At 41.2% G+C, this 15,013-nt stretch overlaps 1 protein-coding gene across 3 annotated transcripts; it reads right to left on the minus strand.

Annotated features, from left to right (window-relative positions):
- Nucleotides 1-458: 458 nt before the first annotated feature.
- On the minus strand, nt 459-9,146 carry klhl28 (kelch like family member 28). 3 transcript variants are annotated; one of them, XM_083549794.1, is made up of 7 exons: nt 9,009-9,146; nt 8,291-8,414; nt 5,392-5,652; nt 4,662-5,299; nt 3,862-4,305; nt 2,768-2,976; nt 459-2,116 (listed from the first exon to the last, which is right to left on the minus strand). In XM_083549794.1, the coding sequence occupies exons 3-7, from the start codon at nt 5,650-5,652 to the stop codon at nt 1,953-1,955; spliced, it is 1,716 nt and encodes a 571-aa protein (XP_083405920.1). In that variant the 5' UTR covers nt 8,291-8,414; nt 9,009-9,146; the 3' UTR covers nt 459-1,952. The 3 variants fall into 3 exon arrangements, with proteins under 3 accessions (XP_083405920.1, XP_083405919.1, XP_083405921.1); XM_083549793.1 differs by lacking the exon at nt 8,291-8,414; XM_083549795.1 differs by lacking the exons at nt 8,291-8,414; nt 9,009-9,146 and adding an exon at nt 6,775-6,968.
- Nucleotides 9,147-15,013: the final 5,867 nt, after the last annotated feature.

Here is a 15,013-nt window from a genome sequence, read left to right on the forward strand (position 1 = left end):
GAGGTGTACAATTTTGTCTCTAGTGTCTTTGGACAGCTCTTTGGTCTTGGCCATGTTAGTAGTTGGATTCTTACTGATTGTATGGGGTGGACAGGTGTCTTAATGCAGCTAATGACCTCAAACATGTGCATCTAATTTAGGATAATAAATGTAGTGGAGGTGGACATTTTAAAGGCAGACTAACAGGTCTTTGAGGGTCAGAATTCTAGCTGATAGACAGGTGTTCAAATACTTATTTGCAGCTGTATCATACAAATAAATAGTTTAAAAATCATTCATTCTGATTTCTGGATTTTTCTTTTAGATTATGTCTCTCACAGTGGACATGCACCTACGATGACAATTTCAGACCCCTCCATGATTTCTAAGTGGAAGAACTTGCAAAATAGCAGGGTGTTCAAATACTTATTTTCCTCACTGTATATATATATATATACATTAAAAAAAAATCGCTCACAAAAGTGAGTACACCTCTTACATTTCAGCAACCATTTTATTAGATCTTCTCAAGGGACAATACTATAGAAATAAAACATGGATAGATTTTAGTCAATGTGCAGATTGTATGGTAGTATAGATGTACTGTCCTCTCAAAATAGCATTATTGTATAAATAGCTGGGTTCTGCTAGTCAAACATATATCTAATTTTTATTTCTATACTATTGTCCCTTGAGATGTACTAAAATGGTTACTGAAATGTAACAGGGGTGTACTCACTTTTGTGAGATACTGTGTAATATATATATATGCTCTAAATTTAAAAACAATATGCATTAGGAATGTCCATCTCGCACAAACAGGTATTTGCTTTTAGTGACTTTTTCACTGAATTCTACTGAACATATTTTACATACAACAGCAGAGAATACACTGGACTTCATGTGGACATGATTCATTTGAATGATGTTATTGCACAGGGCTTGATGGAGCGTTTTTTTTTTTTTTTTTTTAAACAATAACAGAAGATGACCAACATGCAGAACGAATAAAAAATAATGATTGAACGACCGACAAAGAAAAGAACTGACGGAGAAAAAAAAACGAATCCTGAATTATTAACTAGCACCAGTAGAGTTTTACTTTTGACTCCCACACCTCAAAAAAAGAATAATAATAGACGCCTCGCGTTCGACGAATAAAGAAAAGTTGTAGAATCGAGACGTCGACATAAAAAAATAAATAAAACTAAAAGATGTGTTCTACAAGCTACCGAGGAAGAGACGTGTAGAACCTGGAAGAATTTTTTAAGAGACTGCAGTGAAACATTGATAAATATGCGGACTACAAACGCACGCAAACACATGCGCGCGCACACACACACACACACGCACCAGTGCAGGTAACATTTACAGGCAATGCACTGGAGGATATAATCTATATTCTTTAGTCGATGTATTTACAGATTTAAAGAAAGGCAGCCCTTTTTAAGAGTAAAAAGTTTTGTTGTTTTTTTCTTTTTTTGTGACCCACTACTTTAGATGCAAACATTTCAAACTCAGCCGGTGAGTGCTTGTCCTGCACACGCATCCCTTCCATGGCCATGCATATGCATCATCTCCAGGCACAGACCTGCAGACCAACAGAAATTTTAGATGCTCGTTGCATCTGTAGTTCCGTTAAACAGAATAAATGTCATAGCCGCAGACCAATGCCACAACGCCATGACTGGTGTCTCCTGCCCTTCAGCACCTTTGTGTCCTATGCAGAGCTCATACAGCTCGGCTCCTGTTAGCAAAATAAAAGAAAAATATCTCGCTTTACTTCTCCGAAACCCCAAAATCCCGGGGAAAAAAAGCAGAGCTCTCCTTTTCCTGGACCGGTTTCCACATGGCTGCGGCAACCTTGTGAGGAACGTAGTTCCGAGGATGGCTGGGGAGTAGGTAAAAGAAATGCAAAAAAAAAATTTTTTTTGTCTTTCTTTTAAAATAAGTACCCTACGACTGCCCAGGGGTCAAAGGGCGGTCAGGCCGAAGTTACAGCGGCAGTACATCATGCCGCTGGAGTCGAGCCAGCTGTCTGAGATGGGGTCGTAGCGCTGCACCGTGTTTAGGTACGACGACCCCGAATGACCCCCCACCACGTACAGGCAGTTGTCCACGACGGCAGAGCCGACCCCTGTGCAAAAGAGAGGTACAACATTTCTAGTCAAGAAGGATCAAAGCACTATGGATTCACAGCTGAATTCTTTCCATTAGAAACGCAGTAAATGATCAATATCAGAGGTCGAACGATTCGGCGGTTTTTCGGCCGTCATAACGAGAGCGGCCTCTAGAGGCGCATCACTGACAACGTGCTGTTTGTTTTTACACGCGAGAATGCGCACTGCACGGAGAGCGCTCATATATATATATATTTACAGAGAATGAGGATGTGGAATTGTTTTAACAACTTGTGGATGCATGATTTAGGCTTCTAATGCAAAGAAAGCACAAAAGGGAATGCAATGGCACAGTTTGCGATCTAGCATGAGACTCTTCATGCAGCCGTTTTACTGAGAGACAGACACTCAAGAGTTTCATCGTTTGTCGGTGTCGACGAGTACCGAAGCATTACTGTATTTATTTATAATTTGTTATATAGTTATACATTTATTTATAATTGATTATATATATTTTATATTTATTATTTTACATGGACTGTTTTGTCTGTTTTTCTATCCTTTGTTTGCAAAACATAATTATGCTTGATCAGGTTTTAGCCTCCAATGAAAGGAAACCGTACGACATGCAAACTTACGCAAGACAAGCGCAAATTTGGGCCTCTCACCTGTGCGAGGTTCGTTCATCGGCCTGCACGCTGTCCACTGGTTCTGATGCGGGTCGTAGCGTTCGATGCTGGATAAATGCGACACTCCATTGTGTCCGCCGACGACGAAAATAAACCCCAACATCACTCCCACGCCGAAGTTGATCCGCTTGTTAGCCATGGATGCCACCATTTCCCAGGAATCCTTGCTAGGGTCATAGCGCTCCACACTGTGCAGAAACAATACATTACACTGGGTTTTAAAGAAAGAAAAACAAATAGTTTGGAGGTAAACCAGATTTTCCTCCAAACAAGAGAGAACAAAAAATGTTTAATAGAACCTGACCAATAAAACCTTTAGTGTTGCATTGATTGTCAGGAATTGAGTTCTCACTCTCGCTTGATTACACCACCACAACATAAAAACGTGTTCCTAGAAGCTATTCCCAAACTGCAGACAAGTGTGCTTTCTATATAGAAACATCTCATGAGGGAAATCTTGTTCAAGGCGACAGCACAAACAAACGATCCCTGTAGTGAGTGTCGGAGGTCACAGGTCTCAACTGGAAACGTCTCGAGTTATTTCAGGGATGGAACAGTACAAAGTGTTCTGCGTTTTTCGATTCTCCTCCTCTTGTGTACGGAAAAGATTTGCCTCTGGTGGCTTTGTGTGGTGCAATGTTATATAGATTATATAGTCTTTCGGTTGCTTCCATTAGGGTTTGCCAGAGCGGATCATCCGTCTCTATACCCTTCTGTCCTCTACATCTCTCATCCCTCTTTCAAACCAACTACCCGCATGTCTTCCCACACCACATCTATAAACCTCCTGTTCTTCCTCTTTTCCTCCTACCTGGCAGGTCCATCCTCAGCATTCTCTTACTGATATACCCCATGTCCCTCCTCTGCACATGTCCAAACTCTCTCATCGTCGTCACGCCCAACTCCCAAACAAATTTTTTTATTTTTTTTTTAGAAAAACGAATAGGGCAATAGTATGAAAACACATCTTGTCCATCACATCCGACTATAATTTTGGCACAGTCAAAAGTCACTGACATTACTTTCCCACCCCCATTCTGATGGATTCATATTAAATCCTGGCCAAATCTTACCTGTTCATATGAGCAGGACCGTAGCCTCCAATAGCATAAACCATACCGTTCAGCACCGCGGTGGCGAAGCAACTGCGCGATTTGGTCATGGGTGCGACGGGTTGCCACTCTTTCAGCTTGGGCACGTATTTCTCCACCGACTGGAGGTAGTACTGGCCATCATAGCCCCCGAGCGCATAAAGTTCCCCGGCTAATACCACGACCCCTAGCGTGCTCCTGCACTCCGCCATGCACTCCACTGACGACCAGGTGTTGCTTTCGGGATCCCATCTCTCCACAGTGCTCTCGTCCCGCCTGTAGCTGATGCCCTGCCGCATGTGTGTGGCGATACCGCCCACCACGTAGACCTTCTGGTCCAGGACGGCAACGCCGAACTCACAGCGGGGCATGTTGAGCGGGGCCAGGCCGATCCACGAGTCCGTCTGAGGGAAGTACATCTCCATACTGCCGGAAAACAAATCACGAGAGAGCTTAAGAACAAAATGTTAATATTTAAGTTTGTATGTGATACTATTATATTATATTATTTCCCCCCATTTTCTAATTCATTCCCATAAATTCCTGGTAAGTTTCCAACTTGGAATTTTTCCCATATTCTCCAGATGGAATTTTCCATTCTATTAATAGATTGATGTGCTAAGAGTGTTTCCACCTAAAATGAGTGGATTAGGCAAAAGTTTGTAAAGGAGCATGTTTACTGGAGTCATGTTTTACTGAGTGTTTCTCTACGTTTATCTCAAGTACATGGTTTGTTACTTCGTCCACAAGTGCCCCTTTTGCGACGCTATTCATGGTCTCACCTTTCCAGAGTGGCGAAAAGCCCAGCTTTGCCTCCGACTGCAACAAGAACCTTTGGCGCACAACGTGGTCTGGTGGACAGCACCGTCTGGTAGGAAAGCCTGTGCTCTGGCATGAAATGGTATTTCAGGGCCTCGTTGAGAAGATGCTTGCACGCGTGGTCGTCCCGGACGAGGTGATTGGCCTCGTAGAGGCGCGTCAGGAACTTGACACTGAGCAAAGGCAGCCGCACGCTGTGCAGCAGCTGGGCCAGATACTGCTGCCTCTCGCTCGGGTCGTACTTGATCCATGACTCGAGCGCGTAAAAGACCGTCTCCTCCGTGAGAACTCTGAGGCAATCGCTTGACACGATCTCATCCAGCTCCTCCCTGGTCAGCTCGAAGAACTCCTCCGTCCGGCAGACCTCCTCGAAGTTCTCGCAGATAAACTTGGTGGCCGCCAGACAGAGGTCGTGGCAGCCGTAGGTCTCCGCGAAGCGCGAGATGCCGATGCAGTTCGCCGCGTCCAGCTGGCTCTCAAGGAAGCTGCAGCACTCTTTCAGCACGAGTTTCACCTGCAGGAGATTGGCAGCTGGGAGGAGAGACTCCACCGTTTCTTGCGAGATGAAAACCGTGCCTGTGTACGCGTACTCCACGATGGCCTGAAAACCAGGACGGAGATGTTTAAAGACTGCGAGCGAAATAATATCAGCATTTGCGGTGAGAGAAACGCATTTTAATACTGATGTGTTACCTGCAATGCAGCTTCGTCGATGCACTGAAACTCAACCTCCGAGGTCTCCTTCTCGGACAGATTGCCAGTAAACATGGCCTTGAAGTACGGGCTGATGCTGGCCAGCACCACTTTGTGGGCGTGGATCTTGGCATCGCCCACGCGGAGCACAATGTCGCACAGCTCGCGATCTTGCCGTAACAGCTGTAGGCCCTGCAACAGCTGCTCCGAGTGAGGCCGCGTCAGACTGGCAAGCATATAGGACTGGGCCTGCTGGTCCATCTGTTAAAAAAAACAAAAACAAAAAACCACTGAGGATTTATCAGGTTTAAACTGCTTAACACCTATGGCTACAGAAGTTCAAATATTTCTGTCAAATAGCCGAGTGCTGGAGGAAACCCTGATTGTTTGGACCATTGGTTCATCATAGTCTAGGTAGCTTACAATTTTGACTGCTGTAGGACATCCGTCTGGTTTTGTATTGTGCCAAGAATCCTGCTGTGGTTCTTTTCATTTCTGCGCTTTCTTACAAGTATTTGGGTTTGACGTGGCAACAAAAATTTATATTTGGCCCTGGACTGCACATACAACAGAATTGTAGTTACCTGCATTCAGGATGGAATAAAATTTTATATATTAATGACATTAATAAATATTGAGAAAAATAAAAGACGCATTCAAACTTAAACAAAAGCTTATACTCCGAATAAACAATAATTGTTACATCCAAAATAAATAATAATAATAATAAAAACACTTCGTATAACCAGCACTTGAAGTCAGTTATTTGCCTCTGAAGGCCGCTCTCGTACTATATGACGCAACCTGGAAAAACTATTGGCAATCAACTATTGGTGCTGATTAATTGGCAAAACTAATGAATCGGTCGACCTCTATTATTCTTTAACTATAACTATTATTATTACTGTAAATATTATTCTTTAACTTTTATTTAACTTTATTATAGTTGCTCTTTGATTCTCATTGGCTGGTTCTCCACTTTGTTTTTGCAGCTGGTCTTAGAAGGCTTCTTTCTCACTGATCAATTCTCGGCTGAATAAAAGTTCTGCACCTTGAGAAAATTAAGCTTAAGAACTGCCACACAAGGATTATTTGGTGAAATTGGGGGTAACATTCTCCGATTTAAAAAATGTGCTATTGAAAATGTTGGGCTTGATTTGGCTTTTGTCAATCCTATTAAAGACACACCTCCAACTAGCACTTCGCATCCTTATAAATCGTTAGACATTGACCGCTGGAATCGAAAGCATTTTTTGGTGGGCGGGGCTTTGTGTACCCGCTTCCTGAACCTTTGTGAACTAGGGATTCCATTAAAGTTGGCACTCTGTCATGGAATCGATTAGAATTTCAATGGGCTGTTTGAAAGTCAGATAACAACTCTACCTTCAAATTAACGTTTCCTGCTAAACGACAAGCTGCTTTCAGGACTCAAGCGCTGTCTCAGTGTTCAGGTCTCGGCTGAAAACATGTATTTGGTCAATCCTTTTGTCGGTGGGTTTTTCTTAGGGAAAAGAGCAGATCTCGAGGGACCATGGATATAGAGGCTTTTGGTGAACAGAGATGTTCGGATGCTGTCGTCCCCCTGCTCTGGTTTTACTCAGGTTTGGTGATTCTTGTGCGGTGGGCCTTCTCTTGCACCCTGAACACACTGTACAACGTCTTTAACGTTTAAGTAACAACAAGGATATCTAATCATCTCTATATCATCCTCCCTATCAAATCTCTACTAGGGGTGTAAAAAATAGCGATACACGTGAGTATAGCGATATTTTCTTTAGCGATACTGTGATTCTCAATACCACAATATCGGTATATATTTTAAAATACATACAAAATTCACGGTAGTTGTTTCATTTCAATTAGTATTCGATTATAGCCTGACCGCAAGATGGATAGTTTTCTTATCTCTGAACTTAAACAATGACGTACTAGCATAAGGGCACACCAATAATGTTAGCCTTAATATCCACCTGGAGCCTTGACTGACTCGTTGACTTATTGGCATCTTCATCAATCTCACGTCATATTAGGCGTCTTTACCGGCCATGTTAAAAAAACACTTGATGCCACTGGGGTGTGATACGACTATGGCTGGCACAGGTTTTAAAGTATGGATGGTTTGAGATGTTAAGGCTTAGCACAGTATTATTTTACATGTATATAGTATAGTATAGTTTCTTTCGGCTTCTCCCGTTAGGGGTCGCCACAGCGGAACCTCCGCACGTTTTGATTTGACATATGTTTTACGCTGGATGCCCTTCCTAACGCAACCCTCCCCAATTTATCCGGGCTTGGGACCGGCACTGAGAGTGGCTGGGGATGGTTCCCTGACCGGGAATCGAACCCGGGTCGCAGCGGTGAGAGCGCTGCATCTTAACCACTAGACCACCAGGGGAGTATTATTTCACATGTAATTAATAAAAATGTAAAATTCACTGTGCTCTAAATAAATAAATTATTATATTTTTCACTAATATTTGTATATGGTGGTGTGTTCTGTATGACAGATTTCCGTAAATTATACCCGTTCCAAAAATGTAAATAACCCAATAAATCACCTTGCTTTACAGTATCATGAAATATCATATCGCAACACACGTATCATAAAAAAGTATCGTATCGATACACAGCTCTACCCTCTACTCTCTTTCTCGAGTTAAACATGCCCCCGAGGGACCAGTAACCTACGATCTCATCCCTTTGGTTCTTTTCGGAATCCACCTGTTCCATTCCGACGCCCTACCTCTGGATGGAGTTCCTTTCATGAACAGCCTAAAGATCCATGAAGCTTCTGAGCAACTCCAGAACTGTGGAAATGGATTTGGACTTAAATGAATCAAATCAGAAAAGCTTAGGGTTTCAATCTGCATGAACAGATATGCATTTAAGCAAACCTTACTGAACGGTACACCTCGACTGAAATGAGCGGACATTCTGCGTCAGCCGGGTGAGGATGGGTTCCTCTGAAGGTTCCTCTGAGGGTCTCCTCACTGTCAGCTCTCTCATTCGAAAAATAAGCACTTCTATAAGTAACCAATATAAATTTTTACGTTATGACCTGTTTCTCTTTTTAAAGCAGGTTTAGAAAACATGACCATTGTTGTACAAATAAGTCTTCTGGACAGGAATCAGACACAACCTTCTGTCTCTTTTTATAATCTACATCATTATTATTGAGACAAGAATTTTCACATGATTTGGACAACAAATATAGCTTAGTTGAAATTGAAAAAAGGGTGAAAAGGAGAACTGCTGTGGTTAGACAGACCCTGGAGAACCCCCTGATGCCAGGTGAACATGCAGCATGAGCTCCAGCACTTCCTTAAACAAATCATGTCCCAGCAAACTAATGCACAAAGGACAACACGAGGGGGAAAAAAACCTGCAGTCCAAATATCCGAGGAGAACAAGTGGACTTCAGCGGGCTGCTAAAATTAGCCGGCTAACACGCTATCTGCTTAGCGGCTACCGTTGGCAAGCTACAACTGTTGCTAAAAATAAACATCGCTAGGCTACATACAATAGCGTTAGCAACAGCGGCTAGGCGAGCCACCGATCGGTTCTGATCCGCGGTTGGTGTTAATAAAAAGGGTATAAATGAGATTTGGGGGAAGTACCTGTATCCAGGGCTGCTCTCGGGCGGGTGAGACAGAGGCACAGAGATGTACTGCGGTAGTGGAACAAGCCTCCAGCTTCTGCCTGCAAAACAAACAGAAAGAAGATTCGCCCTGCGTCACTTCCGGGAGCACGGCGTGTGTGTGGTGTGAATGGGGGCGGGGACTCATGCGTCTGACGGAATCGCAAGCAACCGCGACATCACGCAGTCACGTCATAACACGTGTGTGTTAAATATACTTAAATCTGAGCACTGATCCATGTTCGTGTGATGCTAAAGATGATGATTTGACAGTATACTATGGTTATTAATGATTGTGATAATTATATTAATAATAATAATAATTATTATTATTTGTATTATTATTATTATTATTACAATGTTATATATACCTGTTATAATGATAGAAAAATACAGTATTATAGTATAGTATAGTATAGTATAGTATAGTATAGTATAGTATAGTATAGTATAGTATAGTATAACCCAGCCATTATGGATGCACAAGCCAGTCCACTCTTAGTGCCGGTCCCAAGCCTGGGTAAATGGGGAGGGTTGCGTTAGGAAGGGCATCCAGCGTAAAATGTGCGGCAAATCAAATATGCGGATCACAAATGAGAATTTCATACCGGATCGGTCGAGGCCCGGGTTAACAACGACCGCCACAGGTATCGTTAGCCGACAGGGTACCGGTGGAAATTGGGCTACTGTTGGCAGAAGGAGGAGAAGGAGAGGAGGAAGACGTCTACAGAGACGGCAGGGAAAGGAGCAGTGGAGGAGAGTGGAGGTTCGGGTTGGTACTTTAAATGTTGGTACTATGACGGGTAAAGGGAGAGAGGTAGCTGATATGATGGAGAGGAGAAAGGTAGATATGCTGTGTGTTCAGGAGACCAAGTGGAAAGGGAGTAAGGCCAGGAACATTGGAGGTGGGTTTAAACTGTTTTATCATGGTGTGGATGGAAAGAGGAATGGTGTAGGGGTGATTCTGAAGGAAGAGTACAGTAAGAGTGTAGTGGAGGTGAAGAGAGTTTCTGATAGAGTGATGATCGTAATGGTGGAATTTGAAGGGATGATGATAAATGTCATCAGTGCCTATGCTCCACAAGTTGGCTGTGAGATGGAGGAGAAGGAAAGATTCTGGAGTGAATTAGATGAAGTGGTAGATGGTGTACCTAAGAAAGAACGATTGGTGATTGGGGCAGACTTTAATGGGCATGTAGGTGAAGGGAACAAAGGTGATGAGGAGGTGATGGGTAGGTATGGTTTTAAGGAGAGGAATGTGGAAGGGCAGATGGTGATAGATTTTGCTAAAAGGATGGAAATGGCAGTGGTGAACACTTATTTTAAGAAGAAGGAGGATCATAGGGTGACGTATAAGAGTGGAGGAAGGTGCACACAGGTGGACTATGTGCTATGCAGGACATGCAACCTAAAGGAGATTGGAGACTGTAAGGTGTTGGCAGGGGACAGTGTAGCTAGACAGCATCGGATGGTGGTCTGTAGGATGGTTTTGGAGGCGAAGAAGAAGAGGAGGAGAGTGAGGACTGAAAGAAGAATAAGATGGTGGAAACTGAAGGAAGAAGACTGTAGTGTGAGGTTCAGGGAAGAGGTCAGACAGAGGCTCAGTAGTGTTAAGGAGGTGTTGGATGATTGGGCAACTACTGCAGGAGTGATGAGGGAGGCAGCTAGAAAAGTACTTGGTGTGACATCTGGAAATAGAAAGCAAGACAAGGAGACGTGGTGGTGGAATGAGGAAGTGCAGGAGAGCATAAGGAGAAAGAGGTTGGCAAAACAGAAGTGGGACAGACAGTGATGAGAAAAGTAGGCAGGAGTACAAGGAGATGCGGCAGCAGGTTAAGAGGGATGTGGCGAGAGCCAAGGAAAAGGCATATGAGGAGCTGTATGAGAGGTTGGACACTAAGGAAGGAGAAAAGGATTTGTACCGATTGGCCAGGCAGAGGGACCGAGCTGGAAAGGATGTACTGCAAGTTAGAGCAATAAAGGATGGAGAGGGAAATGTGTTGACTAGTGAGGAGAGTGTGTTGAGAAGGTGGAGGGAGTATTTTGAGCAGCTGATGAATGAGGTAAATCAGAGAGAGAGAAGGTTGGATGATGTGGAGTTGGTGAAGCAGGATGTGGATAGGATTAGTAAGGAGGAAGTGAGAGCAGCGATTAAGAGGATGAAGAGTGGAAAGTCGGTTGGACCAAATGACATACCGGTAGAAGCGTTGAGATGTTTAGGAGAGATGGCAGTGGAGTTTTTGACCAGATTGTTTAACAGGATTTTGGAAGGTAAGAAGATGCCTGAGGAATGGAGAAGAAGTGTGCTGGTACCGATCTTTAAGCATAAAGGAGATGTGCAGTCTTGCAGTAACTACAGGGGAATTAAGCTGATCAGTCACACCATGAAGTTATGGGAAAGAGTAGTGGAAGCCAGGCTGAGTGAAGAGGTGACCATCTGTGAGCAACAGTATGGTTTCATGCCGAGGAAGAGCACCACAGATGCCTTATTTGCATTAAGAATGTTGATGGAGAAGTATAGAGAAGGACAGAAGGAATTACATTGTGTATTTGTGGATTTAGAGAAGGCGTACGACAGGGTGCCAAGAGAGGAGTTGTGGTATTGTATGAGGAAGTCAGGTGTGTCAGAGAAGTATGTGAGGGTGGTGCAGGACATGTATGAGGACAGTGTGACGGCAGTGAAGTGTGCAGTAGGAACGACAGACTGGTTCAGGGTGAAGGTTGGACTGCATCAAGGATCGGCCCTGAGCCCCTTCCTGTTTGCAGTGGTGATGGACAGGTTGACGGACGAGGTCAGACAGGAGTCTCCCTGGACTATGATGTTTGCGGATGATATTGTGATTTGTTGTGAGAGTAGGGAGCAGGTTGAGAAGAGCCTGGAGAGGTGGAGATATGCGCTGGAGAGAAGGGGAATGAAACTCAGTAGGAGTAAGACAGAGTACATGTGTGTAAATGAGAGGGAGGGCAGTGGAGTTGTGCGGTTGCAGGGAGAAGAGCTGGAGAAGGTGGAGGAATTCAGGTACCTGGGGTCAACAGTGCAAAGTAATGGACTGTGTTAGAGAAGTGAAGAAAAGAGTGCAGGCAGGGTGGAGTGGGTGGAGAAGAGTGACAGGAGTGATTTGTGATAGTAGGGTATCTGCAAAAATGAAAGGGAAAGTTTATAGGTCTGTGGTGAGACCTGCGATGTTGTATGGATTAGAGACAGTGGCATTGAGTAAAAGACAGGAGGTGGAGCTGGAGGTAGCAGAGCTGAAGATGTTGAGGTTTTCGTTGGGAGTGACGAGGATGGATAAGATCAGAAATGAGTTTATTAGAGGGACAGCGCATGTAGGATGTTTTGGTGACAAGGTGAGGGAGGCGAGATTAAGATGGTTTGGACATGTGCAGAGGAGGGACATGAATTATATTGGTAGAAGAATGCTGAGGATGAAGCCACCAGGTAGGAGGAAAAGAGGAAGGTCAAGGAGGAGGTTCATGGATGTGGTGAGGGAAGACATGCAGGTAGTTGGTGTAAAAGAGGCAGATGTAGAGGACAGGGTGGTATGGAGACAGATGATCCGCTGTGGCGACCCCTAATGGGAGCAGCCGAAAGAAGAAGAAGAAGATAGTATAGTATAGTATAATATAGTATAGTATAATATGAAAACCACACAACAAAATAACAACAGCAACAACAACAACAACAATAATAATAATAATAATAATAATAATAATAATAATAATAATAATAATAATAATGGTGTTTATTATTGGTTCTTTAGAATTCAGTCTTTCAGTCTAAAAAGCAGTAATGAGAAGAATAAGAACAAGAACAAGAATAACATGTTTATAATTGGTTCACTAGAATACTCGATTTAAAAATATACAGTTGGGTAGGAAGTATAGTATAGTATAGTATAGTATAGTATAGTATAGTATAGTATAGTATAGTATAGTATAGTATAGTATACAGTATTATGGTTAGTATATATATATATATATATATATATATATATATATATATATATATATATATATATATATAGTATAGCATAGCATAAAATAGTATAGTATAGTATTGTATAGTATAGTTTAATATACAATAAAAACCGTGTAGTATAGCATAGCAAAGAATATCATAGTATAGTGTAATATAGCATAGCATACAGTAGTATAGTATAGTATAGTATAGTATAGTATAGTATAGTATAGTATAGTATAGTATAGTATACAGTATTATGGTTAGTATATATATATATATATATATATATATATATATATATATATATATATATATATATATATATATATATATATATATATATATAGTATAGCATAGCATAAAATAGTATTGTATAGTATAGTTTAATATACAATAAAAACCGTGTAGTATAGCATAGCAAAGAATATCATAGTATAGTGTAATATAGCATAGCATACAGTAGTATAGTATAGTATAGTATAGTATAGTATAGTATAGTATAGTATAGTATAGTATAGTGTAGTGTAGTATATAGTTAAACATATGCCACCTGAATGCTTATTTAATAGGCCCTATAACAGGCCCTGGTCATGGAGTACCCCCTGTACCCCCTGTACCCCCTGTTTTCTCTGCTCTAGCACTGTTGGGAGAATGGAAAATCATACAGTTAGCAATACTACAGGGCCAGAGTTAAATCCATATTGTAGACAATTTATATACAATATAGTGATTCATGGTAAAACAATAAAAAAAAAATGCAATTCATTGTTTGGCTGCAATACATCAAATAATTGTACATACAGTGTATATATGCAATCGATATAAATACAATTAATGAACGCAGCGCTCTTGTACCCTGTTCATTAGTGTGAAGTGACCACCATATGAAAACTGCTGACCAGATATCATTTGACTGGTGGATGATTTTTCAGCACAGCACTGACACTGACATGGCAGTGGGATTTCAGTGAGTTTTGTATTTGTGTAAATGATCGGTTCATTCCAACACCTTGATGCCAGTACAGAGACGACTCTTGACCCAAAGTTTTGCTAGAGGCTCTAAGGGCACATCTTGTTTGTATGGGGTCCATTTTTTTGCCATGCAGCCTATTTTGTGTTATGTTTGATGTGGATGCATATACACACACACACACACACACACACACACACACACACACACACACACACATACTTATTATATATTACATTTAAATTATAAAAAGAAAATTAAATAAATGCCACAGAATTTTCTTTTTGTAATAAATAAACATTTGTTTTATTGATGTGCCAAGTCTCAAATCAAGCACCATGATGCACACATCTGTTCATTAAAACCGTTCGTGTAGAAACATGTATAAAAACGAAACTAGATTAAGCTAGTGGCTACTCACCCAGTACCGGAAATACGATTTGTAGTGCGTCAAAATACGGATTGTTTTGCGAATGCACGATATCGCTGCCATTGCTGGATTTTTTTGCATTTTATATCCAGTTTTAAGAATTTATCTTAAAAGGAGAAAACCCTGACATTTCTTCATATCAAGGGAGTGAATAAATGAAGGATAGAAGGAATGAAGACATTTGTTGTATGCTGAATTATGTAGAACAGTTTAATAGAATTTATTTTAGAAAATTAAATATTAAATGTTACACACACACACACACACACACACACACACACACACACACACACACACACACACTTTTTTAATTGAAAATTTCCATTAATTTAATAATATTTAATATTTTCAATATAGAAAAGATTTATTGTATTGATTTGATTTATTTTATTCTTATATACTTTATTATTATTATTATTATTATTATTATTATTATTATTATTATTATTATTATTATTATTATTAAACCAAATAGGGATTATTTTTATTTTATGTTTGAAAAATTTAGTGTTGTTTTTCGGAATTTTTATTATAGTAAACTTTAAAAAAAAACAAGCAATTTTGTTTTGCATTTCTTTTGAGAAAATTGAGGTACGTAAAGAAACGTAAATTTTGTGTACCGTT

Source organism: Silurus aristotelis (assembly GCF_946808225.1).
Source record: "Silurus aristotelis genome assembly, chromosome: 9".
Lineage (NCBI taxonomy): Eukaryota > Metazoa > Chordata > Actinopteri > Siluriformes > Siluridae > Silurus > Silurus aristotelis.